This window comes from Lepidochelys kempii, chromosome 1 (assembly GCF_965140285.1).
Source record: "Lepidochelys kempii isolate rLepKem1 chromosome 1, rLepKem1.hap1, whole genome shotgun sequence".
Taxonomy (NCBI): Eukaryota; Metazoa; Chordata; order Testudines; family Cheloniidae; genus Lepidochelys; species Lepidochelys kempii.
Genome location: NC_136380.1, coordinates 212,992,560 through 213,018,857, shown reverse-complemented (window position 1 = coordinate 213,018,857; position 26,298 = coordinate 212,992,560). Strand labels below are relative to the sequence as shown.

General features: G+C 44.9%; 1 protein-coding gene across 1 annotated transcript in view; it reads right to left on the bottom strand.

The window, feature by feature from the left end:
* Positions 1-12,770: 12,770 nt before the first annotated feature.
* The window catches only part of LOC140906703 (scavenger receptor cysteine-rich domain-containing protein SCART1), a 39,845-nt gene continuing 26,317 nt past the window's right edge, over positions 12,771-26,298 (bottom strand). The window contains exons 12-16 of the mRNA XM_073331191.2: positions 25,550-25,630; positions 21,068-21,151; positions 18,962-19,051; positions 17,715-17,867; positions 12,771-13,694 (exon numbers count right to left, since the gene is read on the bottom strand). Of these exons, the coding sequence (XP_073187292.2) occupies positions 13,570-13,694; positions 17,715-17,867; positions 18,962-19,051; positions 21,068-21,151; positions 25,550-25,630 (533 nt within the window). The 3' untranslated portion in view covers positions 12,771-13,569. The remainder of the gene's footprint in view (positions 13,695-17,714; positions 17,868-18,961; positions 19,052-21,067; positions 21,152-25,549; positions 25,631-26,298) is intronic.

Below are 26,298 nucleotides of genomic sequence, written 5' to 3'. Positions count from 1 at the left end.
TTCCTTCAAATACTTCCCTCATCTACCAGTATCTTCAGCCAGCTTGTTCTCACTATGGCCACCTAACGGCTAGAGCAGGGTGACTGCACCATTCATGTGAGATGGAAAAGACACATCCTGATAGTGCCACTGCCCAAAACAACTCTTGCATCTCAAGAGAATGCAGGCAGAAGTCCAGCAACAGAGTGGGGGCTACTCAGTTGATTTTACCTAATGCAGCATGTATCTACCCTATGGCTCAGGTGGTGTATGTGTGCATTCGGTGCAAGGAGTTCCTGGCCCTCAGAGACCATGTACGGGCTTTAGAGACCAGAGTGGCGGAACTGGAGGAGCTGAGGGAGACAGAGAGGTATATCGATGAGACTTTCCGGGACACAGTAGAACTGTCCCACCCCCAGTCTGACAGCCTCTGTGCTGTTGAGGAGGATGAAAGTCCCAGGGAAGGAGAGCATCTAACTGGAGCAGAGGGAAACAATCTCATAGTTGAGACCCTCCTTCCAGATGATGTTGTGGTATCCTCTCACACTGAGGATACCTCTCCGGGGGAGGGAACTCCAGCTATTAGAAAGAGACAGGTATTAGTAATGGATGATTCGATCATTAGAAACATAGATAGCTGGTGTGATGGGTTGGATCACAGAAACCCCCTTGAAGCTGCCAACTGATGTGCCAAGACTACTTCTGCCCCTGCTTTCTTGCCATGGCAGCTTGGGACTTCAGTGCCCTGCCTGGTTTGAGCCAGACCCACTAGCCTGCTGCAAACCCAGACCCAGGTCTGAACCATGTCCCCTAACAGCTGTAGGCTTAATTGAAAGCAGCTTAAGAAGTGTTCCTGTCTTTAGCACTCAGATGCTGAACTCCCAATGGGGTCCAAACTCCAAATAAATCTGTTTTACTCTGTATAAAGCTTATACAGGGTAAACTCATAAATTGTTCACCCTCTATAACAGTGATAGAGAGATATGCACAGTGCCCCTCCCCAGGTATTAATACATACTCTAGGTTAATTAATAAGTAAAAAGTGATTTTATTAAATACAGAAAGTAGAATTTAAGTGGTTATAAGTAGTAACAGACAGAACAAAGTGAATTGCCAAGCAAAATAAAATAAAACATGCAAGCCTATGCCTAACATAGTAAGAAAACTGAATACAGATAAAACTGCACCTTCAGAGGTGTTTCAGTAAGCTTCCTTTTACAGACTAGTCTCCTAGTCCAGCAATCACTCACACCCCCTGTAGTTACTGTCCTTTGTTCCAGTTTCTCTCAGGTAACCTTGGGGGTGGAGAGGCTATCTCTTGAGCCAGCTGAGGACAAAATGGAGGGGTCTCCCACGGGCTTAAATAGACTTTCTCTTGTGGGTGGAGACCCCCTCCTCTCTCCTATGCAAAGTCCAGCTCCATGATGGAGTTTTGGAGTCATATGGGCCAGTCACATGTCCATGCATGACTCAGTTTTTACAGGCAGCAGCCACTGCCCACATGCTATCTTGAATGTCTCCAGGAAGACTTCTTATGTGGATTGGAGCATTCCAAGATCCATTGTTCATTAATTGTTTCTTGATTGGGCACTTAATTTGCACATTCCTTTCTCAAGAAGCTGACCAAATGCTTTACTAAGGCTACTTAAAAGTCAAGCAAGTACACAGCCAACAGTCAATACTTCAAGTACAAAAATGATACATGCATACAAATAGGATGAATAGATTCAGTAGATCATAACCTTTATAGAGATATGTTATATGGCATATGTAGCATAAAACATATTTCAGTTATGTCATATATACATTCATAAGCATATTTCCATAACACCTTAGGGGGTGCACTATCACAGTTGGGTTTGCAATGACCAGGAGAACTGCATGGTGACTTGTCTGCCTGGTGAATCTTGCCCACATGCTCACGGTTTAGCTGGTCGCCATATTTGGGGTCGGGAAGGAATTTTCCTCCAGGGCAGATTGGAAGAGGCCCTGGAGGTTTTTTGCCTTCCTCTGTAGCATGGGGCACAGGTCACTTGCTGGAGGATTCTCTGCTCCTTGAAGTCTTTAAACCACGATTTGAGGACTTCAATAGCTCAGACATAGGTGAGGTTTATTGCAAAGTGGGTGGGTGAGATTCTGTGGCCTGCGTTGTGCAGGAGGTCAGACTAGATGATCATAATGGTCCCTTCTGACCTTAGTATCTATGAATCTATGGTACAAAGGTTGCGGATCTCTCAAGGAATCTAGATGTGTAGTGCTGGGGAGGAGTCGGCGGTCGTGGTACATGTAATACCAATGACATAGGGAAGGATAGGCGAGAGGTCCTGGAGGCCAAATTTAGGCTGCTAGGTAAGAGATTGAAGTCCAGGACCTCCATGGTAGCATTTTCTGAGATGCTCCCAGTTCCACACACAGGGCCAGTTAGACAGGCAGAACTGCAGACTCTCAATGCATGGATGAGATGATGGTGCAGGGAGGAGGGGTTTAGATTCATTAGGAACTAGGGAAACTTTTGGGAAAGGGGGAGCCTATACAGGAAGGATGGGCTCCACCTAAACTAAAATGGAACCAGATTGTTGGCACTTAACATTAAAAAGGTCGTAAAGCAGTTTTTAAATTAAGGGCTGGGGTACGGAGGAGCACATGGTTTGGCCATCCCTTGGGGAGGATCTATTAATAGAAACTCTCTATGTCCAAGTGAGGATGAGAGGATGGAAAATGATAAAATACAGGCAGGGTCTGATCAGAAACAATCAAATAAAAAAGAGTCCCATTCAATCACATCATGTAATGGCAGACAGCTAAAAGGAGATAAGTTTTTAAAGTGCTTATATACCAATGCTAGAAGTCTAAATAATAAAATGGTTGAACTAGAGTCCCTCATATTAAATGAGGATATTGATATAATAGGCATCACAGAAACTTGGTGGAATGAGGATAATCAATGGGATACAGTAATACCAGGGTACGAAATATATCGGAAGGACAGAACAGGTGGTGCTGGTGGGGGAGTGGCATTATAGGTGAAAGAAAGCGTAGAATCAAATGAAGTAACAATCATAAATGAATCAAAGTGTACCATAGAATCTCTATGGATAGAAATCCCATGCTCTAATAATAAGAATATAGCGGTAAGGATATATTACCAACCACCTGACCAGGATGGTGATAGTTACTGTGAAATGCTCAGGGAGATTAGAGAGGCTATTAAAATAAAAAACTCAATAATAATAATGTGGGATTTCAATTATCCCATATTGACTGGGTACATGTCACCTCAGGATGGGATGCAGAGATAAAGTTTCTTGACACCTTAAATGACTGCTTCTTGGAGCAGCTGGTCCTAGAACCCACCAGAGGAGAGGCAATTCTTGATCTAGTCCTAAGTGCAGCACAGGATCTGGTCCAAGAGTTAAATATAGCTGGACCGCTTTGTAATAGTGACCATAATAGAATTAAATGTAATATCCCTGTGGCAGGAAAAACACCACAGCGGCCCAACACTGTAGCATTTAATTTCAGAAAGATGAACTACAGAAAAATGAGGAGGTTAGTTAAACAGAAATTAAAAGGCACAGCGCCAAAAGTGAAATCTCTGCAAGCTGCATGGAAATTTTTTAAAGACACCATAATAGAGGCTCAACTTAAATGTATACCCCAAATTAAAAAACATAGTAAGGGAACCAAAAAAGAACCACCGTGACTAAACAACAAAGTAAAAGAAGCAGTGAGAGGCAAAAAGGCATCCTTTAAAAAGTGGAAGTTAAATCCTAGTGAGGAAATTAGAAAGGAGCATAAACACTGGCAAATGAAGTGTAAAAATACAATTAAGAAGGCCAAAAAAGAATTTGAAGAACAGTTAGCCAAAGACTCAAAAAGTAATAGCAATTTTTTTTAAGTACATCAGAAGCAGAAAGCCTGCTAAACATCCAGTGGGGCCACTGGACGATTGAGGTGCTAAAGGAACACTCAAGGACGATAAGGCCATTGCGGAGACACTAAATGAATTCTTTGCATCGGTCTTCCTGGCTGAGGATGTGAGGGAGACTCCCAAACCTGAGCCATTCTTTTTAGGTGACAGATCTGAGGAAGTGTCCCAGATTGATTTATCATTACAGGAGGTTTTGGAACAAATTCATAAATTAAACAGCAATAAATCACCAGGACCAGATGGTATTCACCCAAGAGTTCTGAAGGAACTCAAATGTGAAATTGCAGAACTACTAACTGTAGTCTGTAACCTATCATTTAAATCAGTTTCTGTACCAGATGACTGGAGGATAACTAATGTGAAGCCAATTTTTTAAAAGGGCTCCAGAGGTGATCCCAGCAATTACAGGCCTGTAAGCCTGACTTCAGTACCTGGCAAACTGGTTGAAACTATAATATTGAACAATATTGTCAGACATATAGATGAACATAATTTGTTGAGGAAGAGTCAACATGATTTTAGTAAAGGGAAATCATGCCTCACCAATCTACTAGAATTCTTTGAGGGGGTCAACAAGCATGTGGACCAAGGGGATTCAGTGGATGTAGTGTACTTAGATTTTCAGAAAGCTTTTGACAAGGTCCCTCACCAAAGGCTCTTACGCAAAGTAAGCTGCCGTGGGATAAGAGGGAAGGTGCTGTCATGGATTGTTAATTGGTTAAAAGATAGGAAACAAAGGGTAGGTATAAATGGTCAGTTTTCAGAATGGAGAGAGGTAAATAGTGGTGTCCCCCAGGGTCTGTTCTGTTCTGGGACCAGTCCTATTCATAAATGATCTGGAAAAAGGGGTAAACAGTGAGGTGGCAAAATTTGCAGATGATACAAAATTATTAAAGATAGTTAAGACCCAGACAGACTGCATAGAGCTACAAAAGGATCTCTCAAAACTGGGTGACTGGACAACAAAAATTTAATGTTGATAAATGCAAAGTAATGCACATTGGAAAGCATAATCCCAATTATATATAAAAAATGATGGGGTCTAAATTAGGTGTTACCACTCAAGTAAGATTTTGGAGCCATTGAGGATAGTTCTCTGGAAACACCCACTCAATGTGCAGCGGCAGTCAAAAAAGCCAATGGAATTCTGGGAATAATTAAGAAAGGGATAGATAATAGGACAGAAAATATCATGTTGCTTCTATATGAATCCATAGTACGCCCACATCTTGAATATGGTATGCAGATGTGGTCACCGCATCTCAAAAAAGATATATTGGAATTGGAAAAGGTTCAGAAAAGGGCAACAAAAATTATTACGGGTATGGAATGGCTTCCGTATGAGGAGAGATTAATAAGACTATGACTTTTCAGCTTGGAAAAGAGACGACTAAGGGGAGATATGATTGAGGTCTATAAAATCATGACTGGTGTAGAGAAAGTAAATAAGGAAGTGTTGTTTACTACTTCTCATAACACAAGGATGAGGGGTCACCAAATGAAATTAATAGGCAGCAGGTTTAAAACAAATAAAAGGAAGTATTTCTTCACACAATGAACCTGTGGGACTCCTTGCCAGAGGATGTTGTGAAGGCCAAGACCATAACAGGATATAAAAAAGAACTAGATAAATTCATGGAGCATAGGTCCATCAATGGCTATTAGGCATAGGTCCATCAATGGCTATTAGGCAGGATGGGCAGGAATGGTGTCCCTAGCCACTGTTTGCCAGAAGCTGGGAATGAGCAACAAGGGATGGATCACTTGATGATTACCTGTTCTGTTCATTCCCTCTGGAGCACCCGGCACTGGCCACTGTCGGAAGACAGGATACTGGACTAGATGGACCTTTGGTCTGACCCAGTAGGGCCATTCTTATGTTCTGACTCTCTCCCACACCAGCCTAACATAGACTCTGGACAGAAGAAGTTACACAACAGAGTCTTGCAGAAGGGCACACAAGAGTTCTTGCAGGGAAGATGAGCAGTTAGCCAATACCAGAGCTGGGAGAAAACCTGGGAGGGAGGGGTTTCTTATGAAAAAAACCCTTTTTCTTTTGTTTACATTCAAATTTTTGCCAGAAAATGTCAATGAAATTGCAAACATTAAAAAAATTCCCCTCACCCTACCTACCATAACTCTCTGGGATCCCTCTGGAAGGAAAGAATGAAGCCATTCAAGGAAGTTCCCTCCACCCCATCATGGCAACAGGGCCACAAAACCTTAGCATCAAGGGTCTCAAAGGCTGATGGCAAATCTCAGAGATTCAGCACAGCTAGGAGAATATCAGGAAATGAAATCAGAGCAGTTTCCATGCTATGCACAGTATTTAACTTCACTGAGACAACCTCAGGAGACCTCAGAGATCTCCCCAAATTCTTCCCCACAACCGTTTCAGTAAAGTTTCCTAGAACATGGAAAGTAAAAGCAGGGCCAGAGTTTGCAAGTATGACAGACTGAAGACATGGGTTCTTGAGTATGGCCCTACCAATGGCTCTTTTGAAACAGGATGGTTTTTTGCTCTTCCATTGGAAGGCATTAATAGTTTCAGTCAGCAGTGAACACAGTGTCCCCTCCATTGCATGAAAGGCATTGGTGTAACATGGAAGTTACAGGCTAGAGCTCCCCAGAACTTGACAGTACTACAGTCAGCCATTTTGTGTGTTCAGCCACTGATAGCTGAAAACCAAACATCACATAGCTTGGAAAAATCTTAGGCCTTTGTGAGACAATGTAAGATAGCTGCATATTTGCAGTTTGTTAATCAGAATGAAAAAATGAATAAAACGTTATAAAAAAAGAATGAGTGAATAGCGAACTTAGTTTTAGGTGCCCCTGACATATTGTTGTTATGGCTAGAAATACTAATAATAAGTAGTTTATTGAAATTAAAGGAACTGGTAACCCAGTAAAGGTTATTATTCTGACTCACTTAAAATCACTATAGGTTATATGTTTTATTAAAATTAGCTTTATAAAAATTCAGTAAAAACCTCAAAGCAGTCCCAAACCACTTTTCTAAAAAAAGAAAAAGTTTTCTAAACTCCCTATCAGCTGAAAAAAGCCCCTAAAAGTCCAGCTAATAATTACTCAAAAACATCTCAAACTGTAACTATATCTAAAATATTGTAAACCTATTGCTTATGTCTGTGTGCTTAAATCTAATAGTTTTAAATAAAAGCATGCTTGCTTATATCAGTCATTTATCAAACAGAAACTGCTGTGTTCCCATTAATTTATTCCTAGCACCACCTAAAATAAAACAAAAAGAAAAGGAGTACTTGTGGCACCTTAGAGACTAACCAATTTATTTGAGCATGAGCTTTCATGAGCTACAGCTCACTTCATCGGATGCATACCGTGGAAACTGCAGCAGACTTTATGGTTAGTCTCTAAGGTGCCACAAGTACTCCTTTTCTTTTTGCGAATACAGACTAACACGGCTGTTACTCTGAAACCTAAAATAAAACAGTTAAGTTAGCACTGTTTGGGGTTCTAAAAGCCCTGGGTAACACTGTGCTAAATGCAAGTAATACACCATAGCAAGTGAGCTGTTCCAGGGTATATGCTGAAGGACCGGCTGGATTTTTTGTGACACTACAGGATCAAAGTAAAAGCTGGTCAGTAAGAGTCATGTCAGCCATTCTCCTGCAGCACATGACCCCCATAGCTGCCTTTTTGAAATGCCTCAGCAATGACGTGGGCCTTAGTGGGGCGGTACAGTAAGGTGTGTGATGAATGCTAGTTACATCCTAGGCAAGATGGAGGCCCCCGTCACCTGTGCTGGGCTTCTGCAGACCAAAGTCCAGTGTGGGTGCAATTAATGTGTTGTATCAATTAGTTCTTGGTGTCCTCACTGTTCTGTAGGGGAATCATGGGATCGCACAACCACTGCTCATCCCAGCCCCTGGCTCTGTCAACCTATGAAGAGATTAGGAGGAGTTTGTCCACAAAAAAACCTCAGTCATGTTTTCTCTTTCTGCCCTCTCAACTCCCAGCAGGTTCTGTGCCAGTGCTCCAGATGTTCCTGTGGGAACGTGCTTCTAGTTATATGGCTAAGGTACTAACCGTTCTGTGCCTTAGCTCTCCCTGTGCACCGGGGATAATGACACCTGACTCACAGAGATGATGTGAGGATAAATTGATGAATGATGCTCAGATACTACAATGAGGGGGACCATAAGAGTACCTAGAGAGACAGACCATTCAGTTGACAGATATTGTAAAACTCAGCCAGGATGCTTATTTGTCTCAGTATGTTTCTGCTTCCAGTACAGCCTCTTTCTGTTACACTCAGAATGGACATGACCATATTTTTGAAAAGCTCAGTAGGGCTATGTTAATCTCCTCAGAAGTTCTGCTGCTTGTTTTCACTTTCATTAGTGATACTAGGACAATTGTCTGAATATCTTAGGCTGTGTGTGTGTATGTCTGTGTGTATTTCACAGGAAGTATCAATTTCAGCAAAATTTTGGACAGGAAATTACTTAAATGTATTATTTCAACTTATATATTGTATTATAACACCACACAATATCCCCACACACACACTCCCACGACAACACCCAACATATACACATTCCAGCAACGCCCCACCCTATCACACACAAAACCAACATGTGCTCAACACCCTCCACACATATCACACTCAATTCACACCCCTCACACATCACCCAAGCCACACACAACACATAGACAACATACACTACACCACCATCACACACTTCATCAAACACCCCACACCCAACACTCATCTAGCACCCACACACCCACTGTCAGACACACACACACACAACACATACACACCATCACACACACATGTTACTTTAGCACCCTCCTGACCAAGATGGAGTTTGCTGTGCAGGCAGCTCTGGCCAAGAAAAAGCATGTGCAGGAACACAACAGGGAAATTGCCTTCCATCCCAGGGGCATCTGTTCCACACACCCTGGAGTGAACACACAGACACACTGGAATAATACAGTGAATATAGGAAAGGGAAATATTTATTCACAGAGGGATGAATGGAGAAAAACAACAGTGGAGAAAATAGGGGGAGTAGTAAGACAGGGTTACATTCAGCTAGGGTTGCCAACTTTCTAATTGTACAAAACCAAACGCCCTAGCCCTGGCCCTTCCTCGAGGACACGCCCCTGCCACACCCCTTTGCCGAGGCCCTGCCCTCCACTCACTACATTCCCCCTCCCTTGGTGGCTCACCCTCCATCACCCTCACTCACTTTCACTGGGCTGAGGCAGGGGGTTGGGGTGCGGTAGGGGGTGAGGGCTTTAACTGGACATATGGGCTCAGGGGTGGGGCCAGAAATGAGGGGTTTGGGGTTCAGGAGGAGGTTCCAGGATGGGGGTGGGGCAGAGGGGTTCAGGGTGTGGGAGGGGGCTCTGGGCTGGGGAAGGGGGTGAGGGGTCCAGCTGGGGGTGCAGGCTCTTGGGTGTGGCAGTTGATGACAGGTTTGGGATGCAGGAGGGGGCTCCAGGTTTGGGGGGGCTCAGGGCTGGGGCAGGAGGTTGGGGAAGGGAGTTGGGCCATGGGCTTACCTCCAGTGGCTCACGGTCAGTGGTGCAGCGGAGGGGGCTAAGGCAGGCTGCCTGCCTGTCCTGGCACCGTGCTGCACCCGGGCTGGAAGTGGCCAGCAGGTGTGGCACCTAGGCGGAGGTACGCAGGTGGCTCTGCGTGCCGCTGTCTCCCACAGGTACCACCCCCGCCCCAGCTACCATTGGCCGCGGTTCCCGGCCAATTGGAGTGCGGTGCTGGTGCTCGGGGCAGGAGCAGCGCTCAGAGCCCCGTGGCCCCCCACCTAGGAGCCAAACCTGCTGATGGCCGCTTCCGAGGTACAGCGCAGAGCCAGGATAGGTAGAGACTAGCCTGCCTTTGCTCTGCAGCACTGGCGACCAGACTTTTAACTGCCCGGTTGGTGGTGCTGACCAGAGCTACCAGGGTCCCTTTTTGACCGAGTGTTCTGGTCGAAAACTGGACACCTGGTCACCCTACATCCAACGCAAGGCTCCACAGGCCCAGCGGTACCACAACATGACAGGACAGACACCTAGCACTGCATCTACACTCAAAGTTCAGGAGTACTGGACAGAGTTCCAGTCTGGCAGTGAGTCTTGGGTGCTCCTGGTCATCTTTGGTGCCAGTGAACTTTCCCCAACAAAGCCCTCTGGTGCCCCCTTCTGCCGCTCTCTGCAATGCCACACAGAGCGATAACTTCTCCACTTAGCTAAATACAGTCTCTCTCCTTATTCCCAATGCAAGGTCACAAGCCTCAGTACTCACAGCCCCGTATCGCTCTGGGCAACAGTGATAGTGGGTCCAGCTCTGGTTTGTCCTTCTCAGGTGATTGCTCCCTGGCAGGATGCTCCTCCTGGCTCCTGTTCTGGGGTTTCCCCAGTCAGTCACTCTGTCCCTCCCAGGCTGCAGGCAGGTTCTCGGCTGCTTCACTATGTGATGGCCTGCTCACTGTAGCCCTCTTGTCTTGAGCTACGGACACACCCATCCTGGTTTTAATAGGGCCACACACAAGGTTTTAAAGGGACCACGCTCTCTAAACCCCAAGGCTATTACACATACAACACAACCATATCACACATACAGAGGCATTTTAACCTTCTCTTAGATATTCCCCTAGAATATCATCTCTAATTCAAGGTCTCAGTTCATATATTTAACCAAGAGCTTCAGAGGTTTTTAGGCCCCGTTGAAATCAATGAAAGTTAGGAGCCTAAATACATCTGAAAATCTGGGCTTTAATGATTTGGGCCTGGGACACCTCAGGGATTCCCTCATATTCCATGACTGCATTCATCACCTTTGTCCCTCAGGCACAATGGAGCTGTCTCAGGCCAGGGGAAAGCTCATATGTGCAACAGACAGTTTTTGTAGGTGGGGTGCATCGGCGGGCTGATCAAAGACTTTAGAACAAACTCCCACAGGATCTACAAAAATCACCTGAACCTCTTTCTGTTCCACTTGCCAGGGGGCTACTTCAATCTGCCTTCACTAACAGAAGCTTGTAGCACATCATAAAACAAAACCACCAATAACTGCCTGTAACCCTCCATAAAAATCTGTATGTGCTTTTTCTCTTAGGGGAGGAGGGAGAATGAACCACACATGATAACAGAAAATAATGTCACTTTACTAAGGCCCTTTTCTGACATTTTGGGGTTTCACCCAGACCAGTAAGGGGTTGCGTCACCGCCTGTCCTGTAACCCTGGGTGTCTCTGTCCTGTGCAGCTTTGGCTCAGGGCCCTGACATAAGCAGCCTGATCACACCCTGGCTTCCACCACCCTGTTTACTCCTTGAAGGGTGACACCAACCTCACCCTTTCAGTCCACAGACTCCTGAAAATCATCTCCCCTGCAGTGCCCAGTCCCTCTCACTGTACCCTCACATAAGTTATTGCATTCCCTGCCTCCAGAGAGACAGAGTACACACAGCAGCCCGATAGTTTGGCTGAAAACCCACACTTCAGCTTAATGCATAACTCTGAGATGTTACTGTAATCAAACAAAAAAAAAAATGTTTATTAATGAGGGCATAGGCTGGAGTGATTACAAGTAACAGATAGGAAAGTTTACAAATAAAACAAACAAAACATACTTTCAAGTGACATTTAATTCTAGCAAGTTACAATCGTTGCCTGATCAGTTTCCTAAGTCACATCGAATCATCAGCATCCCTGGTCCCCCACACCACAGGACTCAACTGTCATAGGCTTGAAGGTGCTGTGACCTGTTGTCTGGGATGGATGACAAAACAACTTTTTGCCTCTGTTTATATCTTCTCAAAGTCCACTGACCCTGTTTCAAGAGGTAGGGAGGCTTTCTGGGAGTGTAGCCTCCATCCCGCATCAAGATGGTTAATTGGTCAATTCCCCCCATGATGGCTTTGTTTACCTTGCTTATAAATGTCCTTTTCATTGTCTTAGGTCACACCTTGCTTAATTTACACTGGAGACTCAGTCAAGCTGCAAAAACACATTCCTTTCTTTGAGAAAGGCAGCGCTTAGGCATGGTCTGCCAAATACATTTTAGAAATATATCTCCAGCACACATCTTTATTTCTTCACACCCGTATATACATCATGCCATTATATTAATGAGCAGCATGTTAGCAGTTTGCATAGAACATCTTACACAACACCTTTTAGATACAGATTATGAGTGAATTGGAGCAATGAGAGTGTCAGGCCCGATAAGAGTTCTGGTATAGTGTGCCCTCTGCCCATTGGCTCCCTGGGTCACAGGAGGGAGGCAGAATGAACACACATGATGAAAGACAATAATGTCACTTAATTAAGGGCCTTCTTTTTAGATTTTTATTTTGTTTGAAATTTCCAAGGAATGTCTCAGTGTTTATTTCAAAAATTAAAAAATGGTGGAAAATCAGTACAAAAAATTAACTTGACAGTTAGCTGGGGAAATATCAGGGAAATATGACTCTCTTCTCCTAAGATTTTTTTTGTGCATTTGTTTTTTAAACTTTCAAGCCCCCCTGACCCCCCAATATGTTCTGAAATGTAAACAGTTACAGTTTTTTGTTTTTAACCCATTTTATCATAAAAAGTAGTTCACTACCTTTATTTTGCTTTGACTGCTGATGACTATCTGCACTATCTGTACAGCTGGTAATATGTATGTGGTGGGTGTGGGATTGACACCAGTACATACACAACACTCAAGTTGTTCCAGTGCTTTTGACCTGGCTTCCCACTCTGGAAGGAGAGATGGTGGCTTGGTAACCTGGGTCACCCAGGTTACCAAGCTGCCATTTCTCCTGGAGCAGCGAGATGGAGTTCCAGCACATCTAAAAGTTGGGTAAAAATTATTAAAAACGGAATAATGATTTTTGTAAAACTCAGCAAATGTTCATTAAAAATCAGTATAAACCAAAGATGAAGGTCCTTACACTTAATGCACCACTGAAAGATTCTCCAGTGCTAGAGTAATAGGCATGGTATATGAATTTGTATAGAGGAGAAGAGAAGAGGATGGGAAGGGGGTATCTTTTTAACTGCTATCTAATTGTGTGTGTGCATTAAGGTTCCTATAAATAATGTCCATTTATCCTCCTGGATTTTAAAGGAAAGTCTGGAGTTTGGATGGCGGTTAGGGGCCATCTCTGGAGTTAGGATTATTCTGTTCCTGGGTTTTTAATCATTACCACACGACTGACGGAACGTTCATTCTCCATCCAACACCCTATTGAACAACCTGCAATACCGAGAGGTGACATTTTGCAATTATTATTTTTTGGTGGTTCAGACTCCATCTCACTCCCTTATGATCCCTTGTGCACCTTGGGAGAGAAGCATCATTCCTGGAATCAACTTTTTAAAAGGATTCAATATGAAAAAGCAGAAATTCACAATGAAGAAATATTAGGAATAAAAAAGCAGGACAAGATCCAGGCAATCTGATCAATGAGAAATTACAGGGAAAAATCACAGACCCCGTCTCAGTCACACTTATATTTCTTGCAACTACATAAAACCCCAATATAAAAGGTGACTGAACTAGATCCGTGGCAGGGACTATCTCTGATGCCCCCATGCCCAGTTAGCATTTAGAAGAGAAAGAGTCTAATCATACAGCATTTACATCCTCACAGGATATTTGATTGGAACTCAATCATTCTTATGTTGATGTCTTAGGGACGACAGCTTCAACATCATCATAACCCGGGTCTCCAGGAGGCGGGAATGGGCCATCTCTCTCAGTCCCCGAGGCCCCTTCACTTCTTAGGGAGTGCAGATTCCAATCTGAAAATATCAAAGGATGCACATTACAGCCAATATATCTATTCTACACCCATGGGCACTCACCTAACATGGGTGAGCAGCCTATAGTATGGGCTGTGAATTATCCCCTCTGTTCCTCTGATTGGGATCCTGACAGGTTTAATTCATTATGTCATTCTGTTCCACAAAGAAAACATCTGGGAGTAGATTCTCTCCATGCTGAGATCTGCCGGGTGCAGAAGTGTGGGGATGTCAGTGACTTGATGACACCTTCCTGATGATTCAGTAGGGACTGCTCTAACTCCTGATAGCTGGCATAGTCCCTAAGGGGACATGTGCCAGGTGAGACCTGGGTGGGGGGAGGAGCAGGGCAGGGTCCCTACCCCAGGGGACATGCAAAGGCAAGTAACACAAAAGGGGAGGAAGTCATAGAGTTCATCCTGCCCACACAATACATGTTTACATGTTATTCCCATCAAGTACAATGAAATGCACATTTCATCCCAACACACTTTCCTCTGAGGTACAAAGTGGAAGCTCAGCCCCCAGCCTCAGACTGTGAGGTGCTCTGGTACAATGCTAATGGAGCCATTTGCATATTGAAGAGCATGGTTTCAAACCTGAAGCCAGGCCACTAACTAACCCCATCTCAGGGCCCTCCTCTTCCCGTTACATCCAGGGCACTGCCACCTTGTTTGGAGAAAAGACACTCAGGTCCTGATCCTGCAAATAGACTCATGTAACTTTGCTGATCTGGACAGTCCCACTGAAGTTGGCACTAGGATGGGGCTTGCAGAGGCTATATCCACCCCAAAATTTATCTTAGCATCCCCATAGCCACCCAGTAGCAGCTGCCACTCTCCAGTCAACTATCTCTGAAGGCAGAGTGGAGAGAGTGGCAGCTTCTGGCTGGGTGCCCAGCTCCAGCAGCAGCAGAGAAGTAAGCCCAGGTGGGCTGCCGGGGTGCCCAACAGCAGCCCCCAGCCCATGTCCCCTGCCTGCCGAGATGAGCCATCCAGGGCAGGTGGACAGTCTGGAGCTCCCCACAGTGGCCTAGACTGACCTGCTCTGGCCCAGGCTCCTGGGCCCCGCCTCCCAAGGGCTCTGTTAGCCGGGAGCCAGGTCTCCCTGCCTGGACAGCTTTTAACGGCTGCAATCAGCCAGTGCCTGGCACTGGCTGGCTCTGGCTTCCAGCCTGCAACCTGGCCCGGGGGCAGGGCAACAGAGAGGGGTGGGACCCCATGGTGAGGAGGAGCACAGACCCCATCCACCCCCCCGCGCGCAGCGTTTTCTGTCTGGCCCACCTCAGTCCCCTCACCAGGAAGAGGCTGGTGCCACCCTTGAGTCAGTGAGAATATTCATATGATGAGAGTGACAAGTGGGCTCCAGTGTTTGCAGGATTAGGGCCTTATCTAGGAATCATTATGTATTTCAGTCCATTTAAAAGTGTTTAGCAGAAGTCAGAGTCGGATACAGCTGAGAAGATTAGTTTAACAATAGCTGTATTTTAGTGAAGTGACAGTGACCTCTAGTGGTCAATAGAGGCTGTCCCAGGTTATTTGCTCCCAATACATAGGCCCAGCAACGTTTTCTGCAATTTTTATCTCAAATGTGTCCACGCACAGAGACAAGGAGAGAAGATTCCTCACAGCCATCGTTTTGGCCAGCGTCACTTCCTTGCTGTATAACCCACATTCCCACCTGGAGATTGTTCCTGTGGGTCACGGGGAAACATGGACATTTCCAGCACTGCCATCTCCAAGTGTTTGGAAATCAGGAGTAAGACCTCACATATCATGAGATTGGCTTAAAAATCTTGAGATTAAAAAAACATTTTGGTTTCCTTTTGGTTTCTGTTTGTCTTCTGGTTCCTAAGCCTTTAGGTTAAACTTGGTTCATGATTTGTGTTAGGATATAGATATTCAGGCCTGTCTGCAAAGGCCTGTACTTTAAGAATTTAGGTGTAGTCTTATCACTTGGCTAGTTCTAGAGGTATAAAAGAAAGAATCAAAATCACTGTCTGCCGGTGTAAGGTCCTTCTCTTACTGTGACAGTCTGAGGCCCTGTGCTTAGGCTAAGGCCTTTGGCTAAGCAGCAGAGGCAGCCATAAGCTAGGAAGCGAACAGTCACATCCTCACATTCCAAACTAGTCACATTGAAATAAGGTGCTATGGGGCTGTTAGGAATACAATCCTGTCCTGATAGTGCCTATCACCTCCAGAAAAAGGGAAGTGCCTAGAAAATGTAAAAGGAAACTTAGTTTGATAGCATCCTGTCTGGCAAGAACTCACTTATCAATAGCTAGGATGTGAAATCCTCACTTCTGTATTGTTTTGTCATTATAGTTCCCACTTTGCTATTGTTTGTCTGTATAATCTCTGTCTGGTTCTGTGATTGTTCCTGTCTGCTGTATAATTAATTTTGCTGGGTGTAAACTAATTAAGGTGGTGGGATATAATTGGTTACATAATCATGTTACAATATGTTAGGATTGGTTAGTTAAATTTCAGGAAAATGATTGGTTAAGGTATAGCAAAGCAGAACTCAAGTTTTACTATAAGTTTTACTGCAGTCTATCAGGAAGTGAGTGGGTGGGTGTGTGGGGAAAATGGGAACAGGGAATGTGGGTAAGGAAATTGGAGTCATGTTTTGCTGAAGGGGGAAATGGGAACAGGGAATGTGGGTAAGGAAATTGGAGTCATGTTTTGCTAAAGGGGGAGATGGGAACAGGGAATGTGGGTAAGGAAATTGGAATCATGTTTTGCTAAAGGGGGTGATGGGAACAGGGAATGTGGGTAAGGAAATTGGAATCATGTTTTGCTAAAGGGGGAGATGGGAACAGGGAATGTGGGTAAGGAAATTGGAATCATGTTTTGCTAAAGGGGGAGATGGGAACAGGGAATGGGGGTAAGGAAATTGGAATCATGTTTGGCTAAGGGCAGGAATGGGAACAAGGACACAGGTGTAAGGCTCTGTGGTGTCAGAGCTGGGAAGGAGGACACTAAGGAAGGAAACTGGAATCATGCTTGCTGGAAGTTCACCCCAATAAACATCGAATTGTTTGCACCTTTGGACTTCAGGTATTGTTGCTCTCTGTCATGCGAGAAGGACCAGGGAAGGAAGCGGGTGAAGGAATAAACCCCCTAACAATTTGAGGCTTCTTTCTGCAACCATGAGGGCTAGAAAACTTCCTTTTCTAAACTGAAAGCTGAGATTATCATGTAACCATCTAAGTCTAGGAGCTGCATCTTTTACCAAATATCGGGCAAGTCTACACTAGAAATTTAAGCTGGCCTATCTTAGGTCACTTACGCCACCGCAGTAATTACTGCGATGGTTTATGTATACGCTGTCCTCCTTCTGCCCATCGTGTGGGTCCTCACCAGGAGCTCTTCCACAAACTTAAGACGGGCAGTGTGGGGGGCTGAGGAGCCTGGTTGCCCCATATCTCTTGGCTTCCCTCTGTTGGGAGCCAGATCCCCACTCCCTGCTTCCAGAAGTGTGGCTGGCCCCCTGGGCTCCTGGCAGGGAGCTCTGTGCCTGTTGTCCAGGTGGCTCCTGGGAGCCCAGGCAGCAGCCCAGCTGGGAGTGGGGAGCCAGGCAGGTGCAGTGCGGCTGGGAGAAGGGAGCGGGGGAGCTTGTCAGGCACCACCCAGCTCGGAGTAGGGAACAGGGCGAGTGTAGCCTGGCTGGGAGCAGGGAGCTCCCAACCCAGTTTTTTTTTGTCAATTTTGTCTAGCATGGAGCCATGAAATTGACAGGAATGACAGCCATCAGCTGATGTACTTGAGGCAGTGTCTACACAGACATTGCATCACTCTAACTGCACTTACATAAGCCCCATGCCTCTCATGGAGGTGGAGTTATTATGTTGGTGTAGTAGAGCACTTACATCAGCAGGAGCAAGGCTGTAGTGTGTAGTGTCATAATTAGGTCGACGTAAGCTGCCTTACATTGACCTAACTCTGTAGTGTATACCAAGCCATAATGAGACTAGCAATCAAACTGCAAGAATTGCAACAGGGCTTTTCCCCCACTCACCCCTCCATGAATCCCTGTTCCTGTCACTCTCTCCAGGGGCCCAAGTAACTTCTGGGGCACACTGCCCTGAACCAGAATCATCTTCAGGGTCAGAAACTTCTCTGATATCATCATAACTATCCCCTGGGACATCTCCAGGCAAGGCAGGGCCCTCTGAAACAGAGAATTAATGGTAATGAGAAGAGACCTTCCACTGAATAGAGAAATAAATTATACACGAGGTAGGAAGAGCCCCGAGGTACTGACACTCCCACAATGATAAGAGATCATAAGTACCCTTCTCCCCTCGCAACCTCAGTGTCAGAGGAATTTTATACAGGTCACATTTATCTGACACATTTTAAGGACTTGATGTGTCTGTAAATTGCTGGATGGAACCTAAAGCAGAAACCCAGGTGGGGATGTGGGAGATCTGGAAAGAGGTGGGTGGGGGTAGGGTCTATGTCAGAGGAAGATTTCTGCACTGTAATTTGTTATTATACTAATTATATATCAATTAGTAATTAGTAACAGATAAATGACACTTTAATTTGATCTGTTTATCACCCACTTCCTAAATTTTCAATTATGATTAAAATCTTGTTTTGTTCCATTTCCCTGAACTAGTCTGGCCCATAAACCACCCTTCGATCTGCAGCCTCTGGAAGCTGTGCCACCAGTTCAGGACAAGATATGGGTCTGTGTGTGAAATCTGTACATCCCTTCACAAATCACAGTGCATGTGAAACTCACATCTAGATCAGTGGACCCAGCAAAGGCAGGAATGGTGGAGAGGGACCGTTACTGCAGAGCAGAGGGCTGTGCCCAGAGAGATTGTCCCCTAATATTGTGAGTAATGTTAGTGCACGTGAAAGTGAGGGCCAGGGATCAGTGACTGGGATCGGGCAGTGTGGGCAGGGGGAGAACAACCTTCTTCTAGAGTCACACTGGTTGGCTAATGTGCCTCTATTCTGACCTGTGGCACCACATGCTTTGCTACTTCTTGGTCCTCTCAGTGCATCTCTGGACTAAACCGTTGCACACAGCCATGCTTTATGGGAGAAGAGTTTGTCAAACAGCTGCTTGCAGAAGGCTTGATCCTGTGAAGTGCTGAGCACTCTGAGCTCCCACTGATCGCAGCAGGACTGAAGATGCTCAGCACCTTACAAGAGCAAACCCATAAAGCACAATTTTTGTGTCTACAAAGACAATATTATTAACTTTTTCCTGGGATAATGCTGCTCCCAGAAGGCAGATTCACTCCTCACCTTGGTCGTCTGGAGTCTGGGGGTCATCATTCAATGCAGGCTCCTCCACGTTATCGTAATCCAACTGAGACCCCCCAGGGGAAGCGCCTTCTGGAAAAGCAAACACAACACTCAGCTCCCTCTGAACACACCCAGTTCCTGAGCAGGTTTCTAGTTCCCCATTAAGTGCCTGTTGCATTGGAGTCCAGGCTGTTTATTATGGTGTTTGTAGGAGAAGTCACAGGGTGATCAAGGAGAAAAGGGAAAGTCATGGACATTCTGTGAACTAGGAGTGGTGTCACTGTGACAGGTTCCCCCTGGAGTGCCACCTGGAACTGGGGTACCACTGAGCCCTCTGACTCACCTGCCTCTCACACTGTGTTGCTGTGACAAGCTGCAGACCCACTCCCAGACCTACACTTTGACCAGCATCACACCCAGCTGCAGTTACATGCAGGCTCTCTGACCAGCCACTGTATGAACCAACAATAGAGAGGCTACAGCCAAAACAACTCCCAGCTTCCCAGTCCAGGACCCCAGAGCTGTACCACCCTGCCCTGGTTCAAACCCCGGCCACTATGAATTTATTATCCAGTTTGCCTCCCCCTCAATGTGCACAGGAAATGCAACAGCCTTTGCTCCTTGAGCTTACATTTCCAAGCATTTCATTCCAACTCACTCATTTAGATAAAGAAAAAACAAGTTTACTAACTACAAAAGATAGATTTTAAGTGATTATACATGATAACAAACAGATCAAATCAAATTACCTAGCAAATAAACAAAAATGCATACTAGAAGGATAGGATTTGACTTAATTTCTCATCCTGACTAATAATACAAGCAGGCTTGCAGATTCTCAAGGTAAAAGCTGCATTTGCTTTACAGCTAGGAATCCCAAGGTTTTCATACACAGGCTAGAAATCCCTTTAGCCTGGGTTCAGCACTTCCCCCAGTTCAGTCTTTTGTTCCTTTAGGAGTCTTCTTGTGTCGGGAGTGAAGAACCACGGATGATGTCACTTCTTGCCTTATATAGATTTAGCATATGGCAGGACCATATGTTTTAATCTTGGTTCCCAGGCCAGTTTGTGGAAAAATACAGACATCCCAAAATGGAGTTCAGAGTCATGTGGCTTGGTCACATGCCCTTGCATACCTTGCTGAGTCATAGCAGCCATTACTTACAGGCTGTCTGGAGCGTTCTCAGGAAGTTTAAGCTATTCCACAGCCCATTGTCTTTGTTGATGAGCCATTGGCACTGTCTGCCTTCTTCATTATAGTACCTGAAAGGCTGGCTGTAGGTGTGTTCCAGAGTAAGCCCAATACAGATCCATAGTCAATATTTATAACTTCAGATACAAAAATGATACATGCATACAAATAGGATAATCATATTCAGCAAATCATAACTTTTCCAATGACACCTTACATGACCTGTCTTGTACAAAATGTTTCATAATTATTCCATAATCACATTATAATATCACGATGAAGAATATGGGGTGCAGTGTCACAGCAACCTTTACTTTCTCATAAATAGTTTGGGGCCCATCCCCAGTGAATCCAATAGCAATGTTGTCAAGCCCTTCCATGGGATCTGGATCTGTGTTGGTGCTAAGCTAACACTGGACACACTGACTGGAAGACAGTAGCTGCTGCACTAGAACTGACCTTTGTGAATCCAACTGGACTATATAAACATGGTGTAAAATCTCTAAGAGTATATGGGCTAGATTGTGATTCGGGCTTGTGTTCATGCCATGGAAGCAGGTGGGTAAGACCATGGGAACAGATTAGCGTTTTGTTTAATGCTCGGTGCCAGATGTGAAATTCAGATTCTTCCATTGCAAGCAAATATTTCTGGGCCCCATTCCTTGCAGCTCCTCCTGTGGGGGAGGGTACCATGAACTGCACACAGGAAGAGCCAGGATTTGATCACATATTTCCATTACAGGGTTCATCAGAAATCTTTGAAAGTCTGGTTAAATCTGATCCCATCAGAAGGGATACAATCAGTGCTGGGCCATGAAATCGAGTGAGGGGAAATGACAGCTTTTACAGAAAATGCTGTGGAAATTAAATTCTCCACCCAGATTTGAGTCTTTGTATGCCACCTTACCCCATTACCTTGTTCTGATCCAGAATCGTTTTCCCCCTTACTGTCCCCGGTGTAATACTGCAGCTTCGTCACTGAATCCTCTGCATAGGAGACTGGAGAGACAACAAATGAGATGTTATCAAAGTGAGAGCAGCTAAACTGACCGCTGGCTGATGCACTCGGGTCCTAGAGCAGGATTTACAGCATCAGTATATTCCAGGCATACCCAGACCAAGGCTCTTCTACAGTTGAAGTGCAACCCGTGAAGAAACTACGGTCTAACACAAGTTGTGGTTAAAATTAATATTAACACCAGTTTTTAAAAAAAGCTATACAAATCAGTGAAAGAATTTCAAAATTGGTTTTCTCTCCTACTGAGTGAACCCGATAGTGTGAGAGTGAGATTCACAGAAAGAGAAGCTCTCACTCATATGTGCATTATGTCCGGAAATTGCATCATTCTGTATTCAAAAGTTGTGCTGCGTTGACTTCGGGTGTTTGTGATCTCCCTGCATTCTGCAGAATACAGGCTGTGTTAACTGTTCATATGTCACATTTGAATAGTTTTAGATTTAAGTTTTAACCCTATGTTAATTTCGTGGATAACAATGACATCTTCAGATTGTAAGAAACACAAGTATGAAGAAGAAAACCAAAGTTTTAAATCAGATTGGGAGGAAGATTTTGATTCACTATTAAAGGTGGCAAACCCCTGGGCCTTATCCGCAATGCATCGCTCGCTCATTACAAAGCAAGCAACTTGAAAAGTCATTATGAAACGAATCACAATAAATTTTCATCTAAATACCTTTCTGAATCAGAATTAAGGAAAAACAAGCTAGCCACATTAAAAATACACCTAAATAGTCAGCAGACACTACTTTCAGCTTTCAGTAAAGAAACTGACACAACGACCAAAGCTAGTTTTGTTATTTCATGAAATAGTGCACATGCTCGCTTGTGTGAATCCCCATATAGTGCAAATGATTGGTTAGTGTTTTTACATAGCTATGTTTTAAGTAAAATAATTGGTTAAGGTATAGATAAGAGAAATCCTTATTTTAATTACATAATGAGGGTCAAAAGACAAGCTTGTTGGAACTTAACTCAAAGAATCAATCCTGAAGCACTTGCATGAGAGGAAAGTGATCAGGAACAGCCAGCATGGATTCACCAAGGGAAGGTCATGCCTGACTAATCTAATTGCCTTTTATGATGAGATTACTGGTTCTGTGGATGAAGGGAAAGCAGTGGATGTATTGTTTCTTGACTTTAGCAAAGCTTTTGACACGGTCTCCCACAGTATTCTTGTCAGCAAGTTAAGGAAGTATGGGCTGGATGAATGCACTACAAGGTGGGTAGAAAGCTGGCTAGATTGTCGGGCTCAACGGGTAGTGATCAATGGCTCCATATCTAGTTGGCAGCCGGTATCAAGTGGAGTACCCCAAGGGTCGGTCCTGGGGCCAGTTTTGTTCAATATCTTCATAAATGATCTGGAGGATGGTATGGATTGCACTCTCAGCAAATTTGCGGATGATACTAAACTGGGAGGAGTGGTAGATACGCTGGAGGGGAGGGATAGAATACAGAAGGACCTAGACAAATTGGAGGATTGGGCCAAAAGAAATCTGATGAGGTTCAATAAGGATAAGTGCAGGGTCCTGCACTTAGGACGGAAGAACCCAATGCACAGCTACAGACTAGGGACCGAATGGCTAGGCAGCAGTTCTGCGGAAAAGGACCTAGGGGTGACAGTGGACGAGAAGCTGGATATGAGTCAGCAGTGTGCCCTTGTTGCCAAGAAGGCCAATGGCATTTTGGGATGTATAAGTAGGGGCATAGCGAGCAGATCGAGGGACGTGATCGTTCCCCTCTATTCGACATTGGTGAGGCCTCATCTGGAGTACTGTGTCCAGTTTTGGGCCCCACACTTCAAGAAGGATGTGGATAAATTGGAGAGAGTCCAGCGAAGGGCAACAAAAATGATTAGGGGACTGGAACACATGAGTTATGAGGAGAGGCTGAGGGAGCTGGGATTGTTTAGCCTGCAGAAGAGAAGAATGAGGGGGGATTTGATAGCTGCTTTCAACTACCTGAAAGGGGGTTCCAAAGAGGATGGCTCTAGACTGTTCTCAATGGTAGCAGATGACAGAACGAGGAGTAATGGTCTCAAGTTGCAGTGGGGGAGGTTTAGATTGGATATTAGGAAAAACTTTTTCACTAAGAGGGTGGTGAAACACTGGAATGCGTTACCTAGGGAGGAGGTAGAATCTCCTTCCTTAGAGGTTTTTAAGGTCAGGCTTGACAAAGCCCTGGCTGGGATGATTTAACTGGGAATTGGTTCTGCTTTGAGCAGGGGGTTGGACTAGATGACCTTCTGGGGTCCCTTCCAACCCTGATATTCTATGATTCTATGATTCTATGATTCTATGAACTCTAGGATACAGCTCAAGACCAAAGCTGCTAGGACTTTTTAACCCTGCAGGACAAGACTGTGCAGAAGCCAGAGCACAAACAACACGACCCTGACTGGCCATCAGGAGACGTCCATCTGTTTTATTGGGAGTGGTGAGCATAAGATGCTTGGTGTGTGTATTTTGTTGATTTGTTGCTAATTGTTAATAAATACTTGTACATGTTTAAGGATATTTACTGTGTCCTGAATCCATCTGGAATGGGTGTTAGCCCTGAGCCAACAGAGGGGTAGAGTCTTGAGCCCATGGAAGGATAAAGTTGGGTCCCTTATGCCCTGAGTACCCATGAGGATGGGGGGAGCCCTATATTATGCCCTGAGTACCCACGAGGGAGGGTAGGGGCGGAGTCATAAATTGTACAGGTAACACCACTTCTTAAAGAAAAATACTCCCTCTCCCTGTCCTGAATATAGGGGGAAGGATAGCAATCTTTATTATGAAGTATCATAAAATCTCTCCTTGGCAGCTGTACTGGATTGCCTTACCTGTAAAGGGTTAAACAGTTCAAATAACCTAGCTGGCACCTGACCAGAAGGACCAATAAGAAAAGAAGATACTTTCAAATCTGATGAAGTGAGCTGTAGCTCATGAAAGCTTATGCTCAAATAAATTTGTTAGTCTCTAAGGTGCCACAAGTACTCCTTTTCTTTTTGAGGATACAGACTATCACGGCTGCTACTCTGAAACCTGTCAAATCTAGGGGGAAGGATTTGTTTGTTGTTCTGTATGTTGTTCCTTCTCCAGATGGAGGGAGAAGCCAAGAAGGTACAATATCTTCTGAAACATATACCTGGAATAATCCATCTAAAACCACAGAAACTGTAAGTAGTGCAAGGAAATGCGTTAGGTTATTTCTTGTTTTGGCTTGTGAATTTCCCTATGCTACATAGGTAGTTTCATTCCTGTTTTTGTAACTGTGAAGCTGACCCCAGAAGGGAATCCTCTGTGTTTTCAATCTTTTTATTACCCTATAAAGCTACCTTCCATCCTGATTTTGCAGGTGTGATTCTTTTACTTTTTTCTTTATAATAAAAGTTCTTCTTTTAAGAACCTGATTGATTTCAGGGTCCTAAAGACAAAGGGTCTGGTTGAGCTCACTTTGCTAAGGCAACTGGTTGGTATTTTAGTCTCAAGCCTCCCCAGGAAAGGGAGTGAAGGGGATTGGGGGATATATGGCGAGGGGATAGGGATTCCAAGTGACCCTTCCCTGAATTTTTGTGTAAATCACTTGGTGGTGGCAGCAATATACCGTCTAAGGACAAGGAAAGAAATTTGTGCCTTGGAGAAGTTTTAACCTAAACTGGTAGAATATAATCTTAGGGGGTCTTTCTTGCAGGTCCCCACATCTTTACCCCAGAGTGCAGAGTGGAGAGGGGGGACCCTGACACCCCCCCTTGTTGACACCCCCACATTGCTCTAGCAGTTTTCAAATGATGCTGTAGCCTGGCCCCAGAGACAGTCACTTTCCTGACCCACAATTAGTTACACTCCAAGGCTACGGGATGGGCAGATGGGACTGGCTGCCCTGAGAATGGGGTCTAGCAGAGTCTGCTGGGGAGGAGGCTCACCTAACCAGATGCAGATTACTGTTTTGTGGGGCCCTGGGCCAGAGCAAGTGGGAGCCCCTCCCCACCCTTTCTATCAGTAGTCCGCTGCCTCTGCCCCTGGCGCTCCTGCCGAGAAGCGGGGTCAGGTTGTGGGGGCTTCCCCCCTCCCTGGCAGGAGTGCCACGCAGGCATATGGAGTGAGGCAAACTCTGTACCTGATCCCGTTCCCCGGCAGGAGAGGCAGGCAAAGCAGATCGTGGTGGGGGGGGAACTGATTTTTCCAGAGCCCCGCAATTGTCCGGGGACCCTGGGCACAGGCCCCGTTGGCCCAGTTTCTAATCTGTCACTGCACCTACATGAGTTCAATAACTGGTCTCTTCACAGGCCCAACGCCCACAGCAGTCCAGGGTTCACAGAGCTGGTGGCTGAGGATATCTAGCTGTGGGTCATGGTCTCAAGATGGAAAGTTCAGTAGGAATGAGACACACACCTGAGTGACCCAATATCTGCTTCTCTCCCATCAGGTTATAATCAATCTCCTCATACACGGGATCTGAGGGTCTTGTGGCACCTGAAAAAAAAGGACAGTGTTTACATAGGGTCATAGAAACTATAGATAGGAAACCCTATTAGATCATCCAGTCCTGTGCCCTGGGGCCAGTCCAGGACTGATCCCTACAGCACATTCCTAATGCTCTGTCCAGTCTACATTTGAAAGGCGACGGAGACCATGTTCCTTTCCACAACAATCCTTTGAAGATGGTTCCCACGGGCTAGTTCACTGTCACAAGTCTCTCCTCATATTTAGCCTAAAATTTTCCCATTGTACATTAATCTCATTAAATCTTTGTTATTCTCCCTGGTATCACCTGAAATAATTTCTCTCCCAAACTGGTGTTTACAGCTATGAGCAAAATAGCACTTACATATATATACTTAGTACTTCTACACATGCTGCCTAGGGACTGTGTGGGCATTAACTAGCAAATGTCTTTGCACTTTTTAAAAAATGAAAAGTGCCAAATATTGGAATTGTCTTTGATTTTTTGGCCATTATCACCCAAGCTCTTTTCCAGCATTTCTTCTTCCTCAAACCCTCCCTCCTACTGAATCTCTCTGTTCACTGTCCTCCCTCACATGCACTTTCTTGTACTTTCCCAAATGTGATCTCTATTTTTTGTCAATATTTACAGTCTTTCTAATCCCCTATTTATTATTTCTCTGTCACCACTGCTCTCA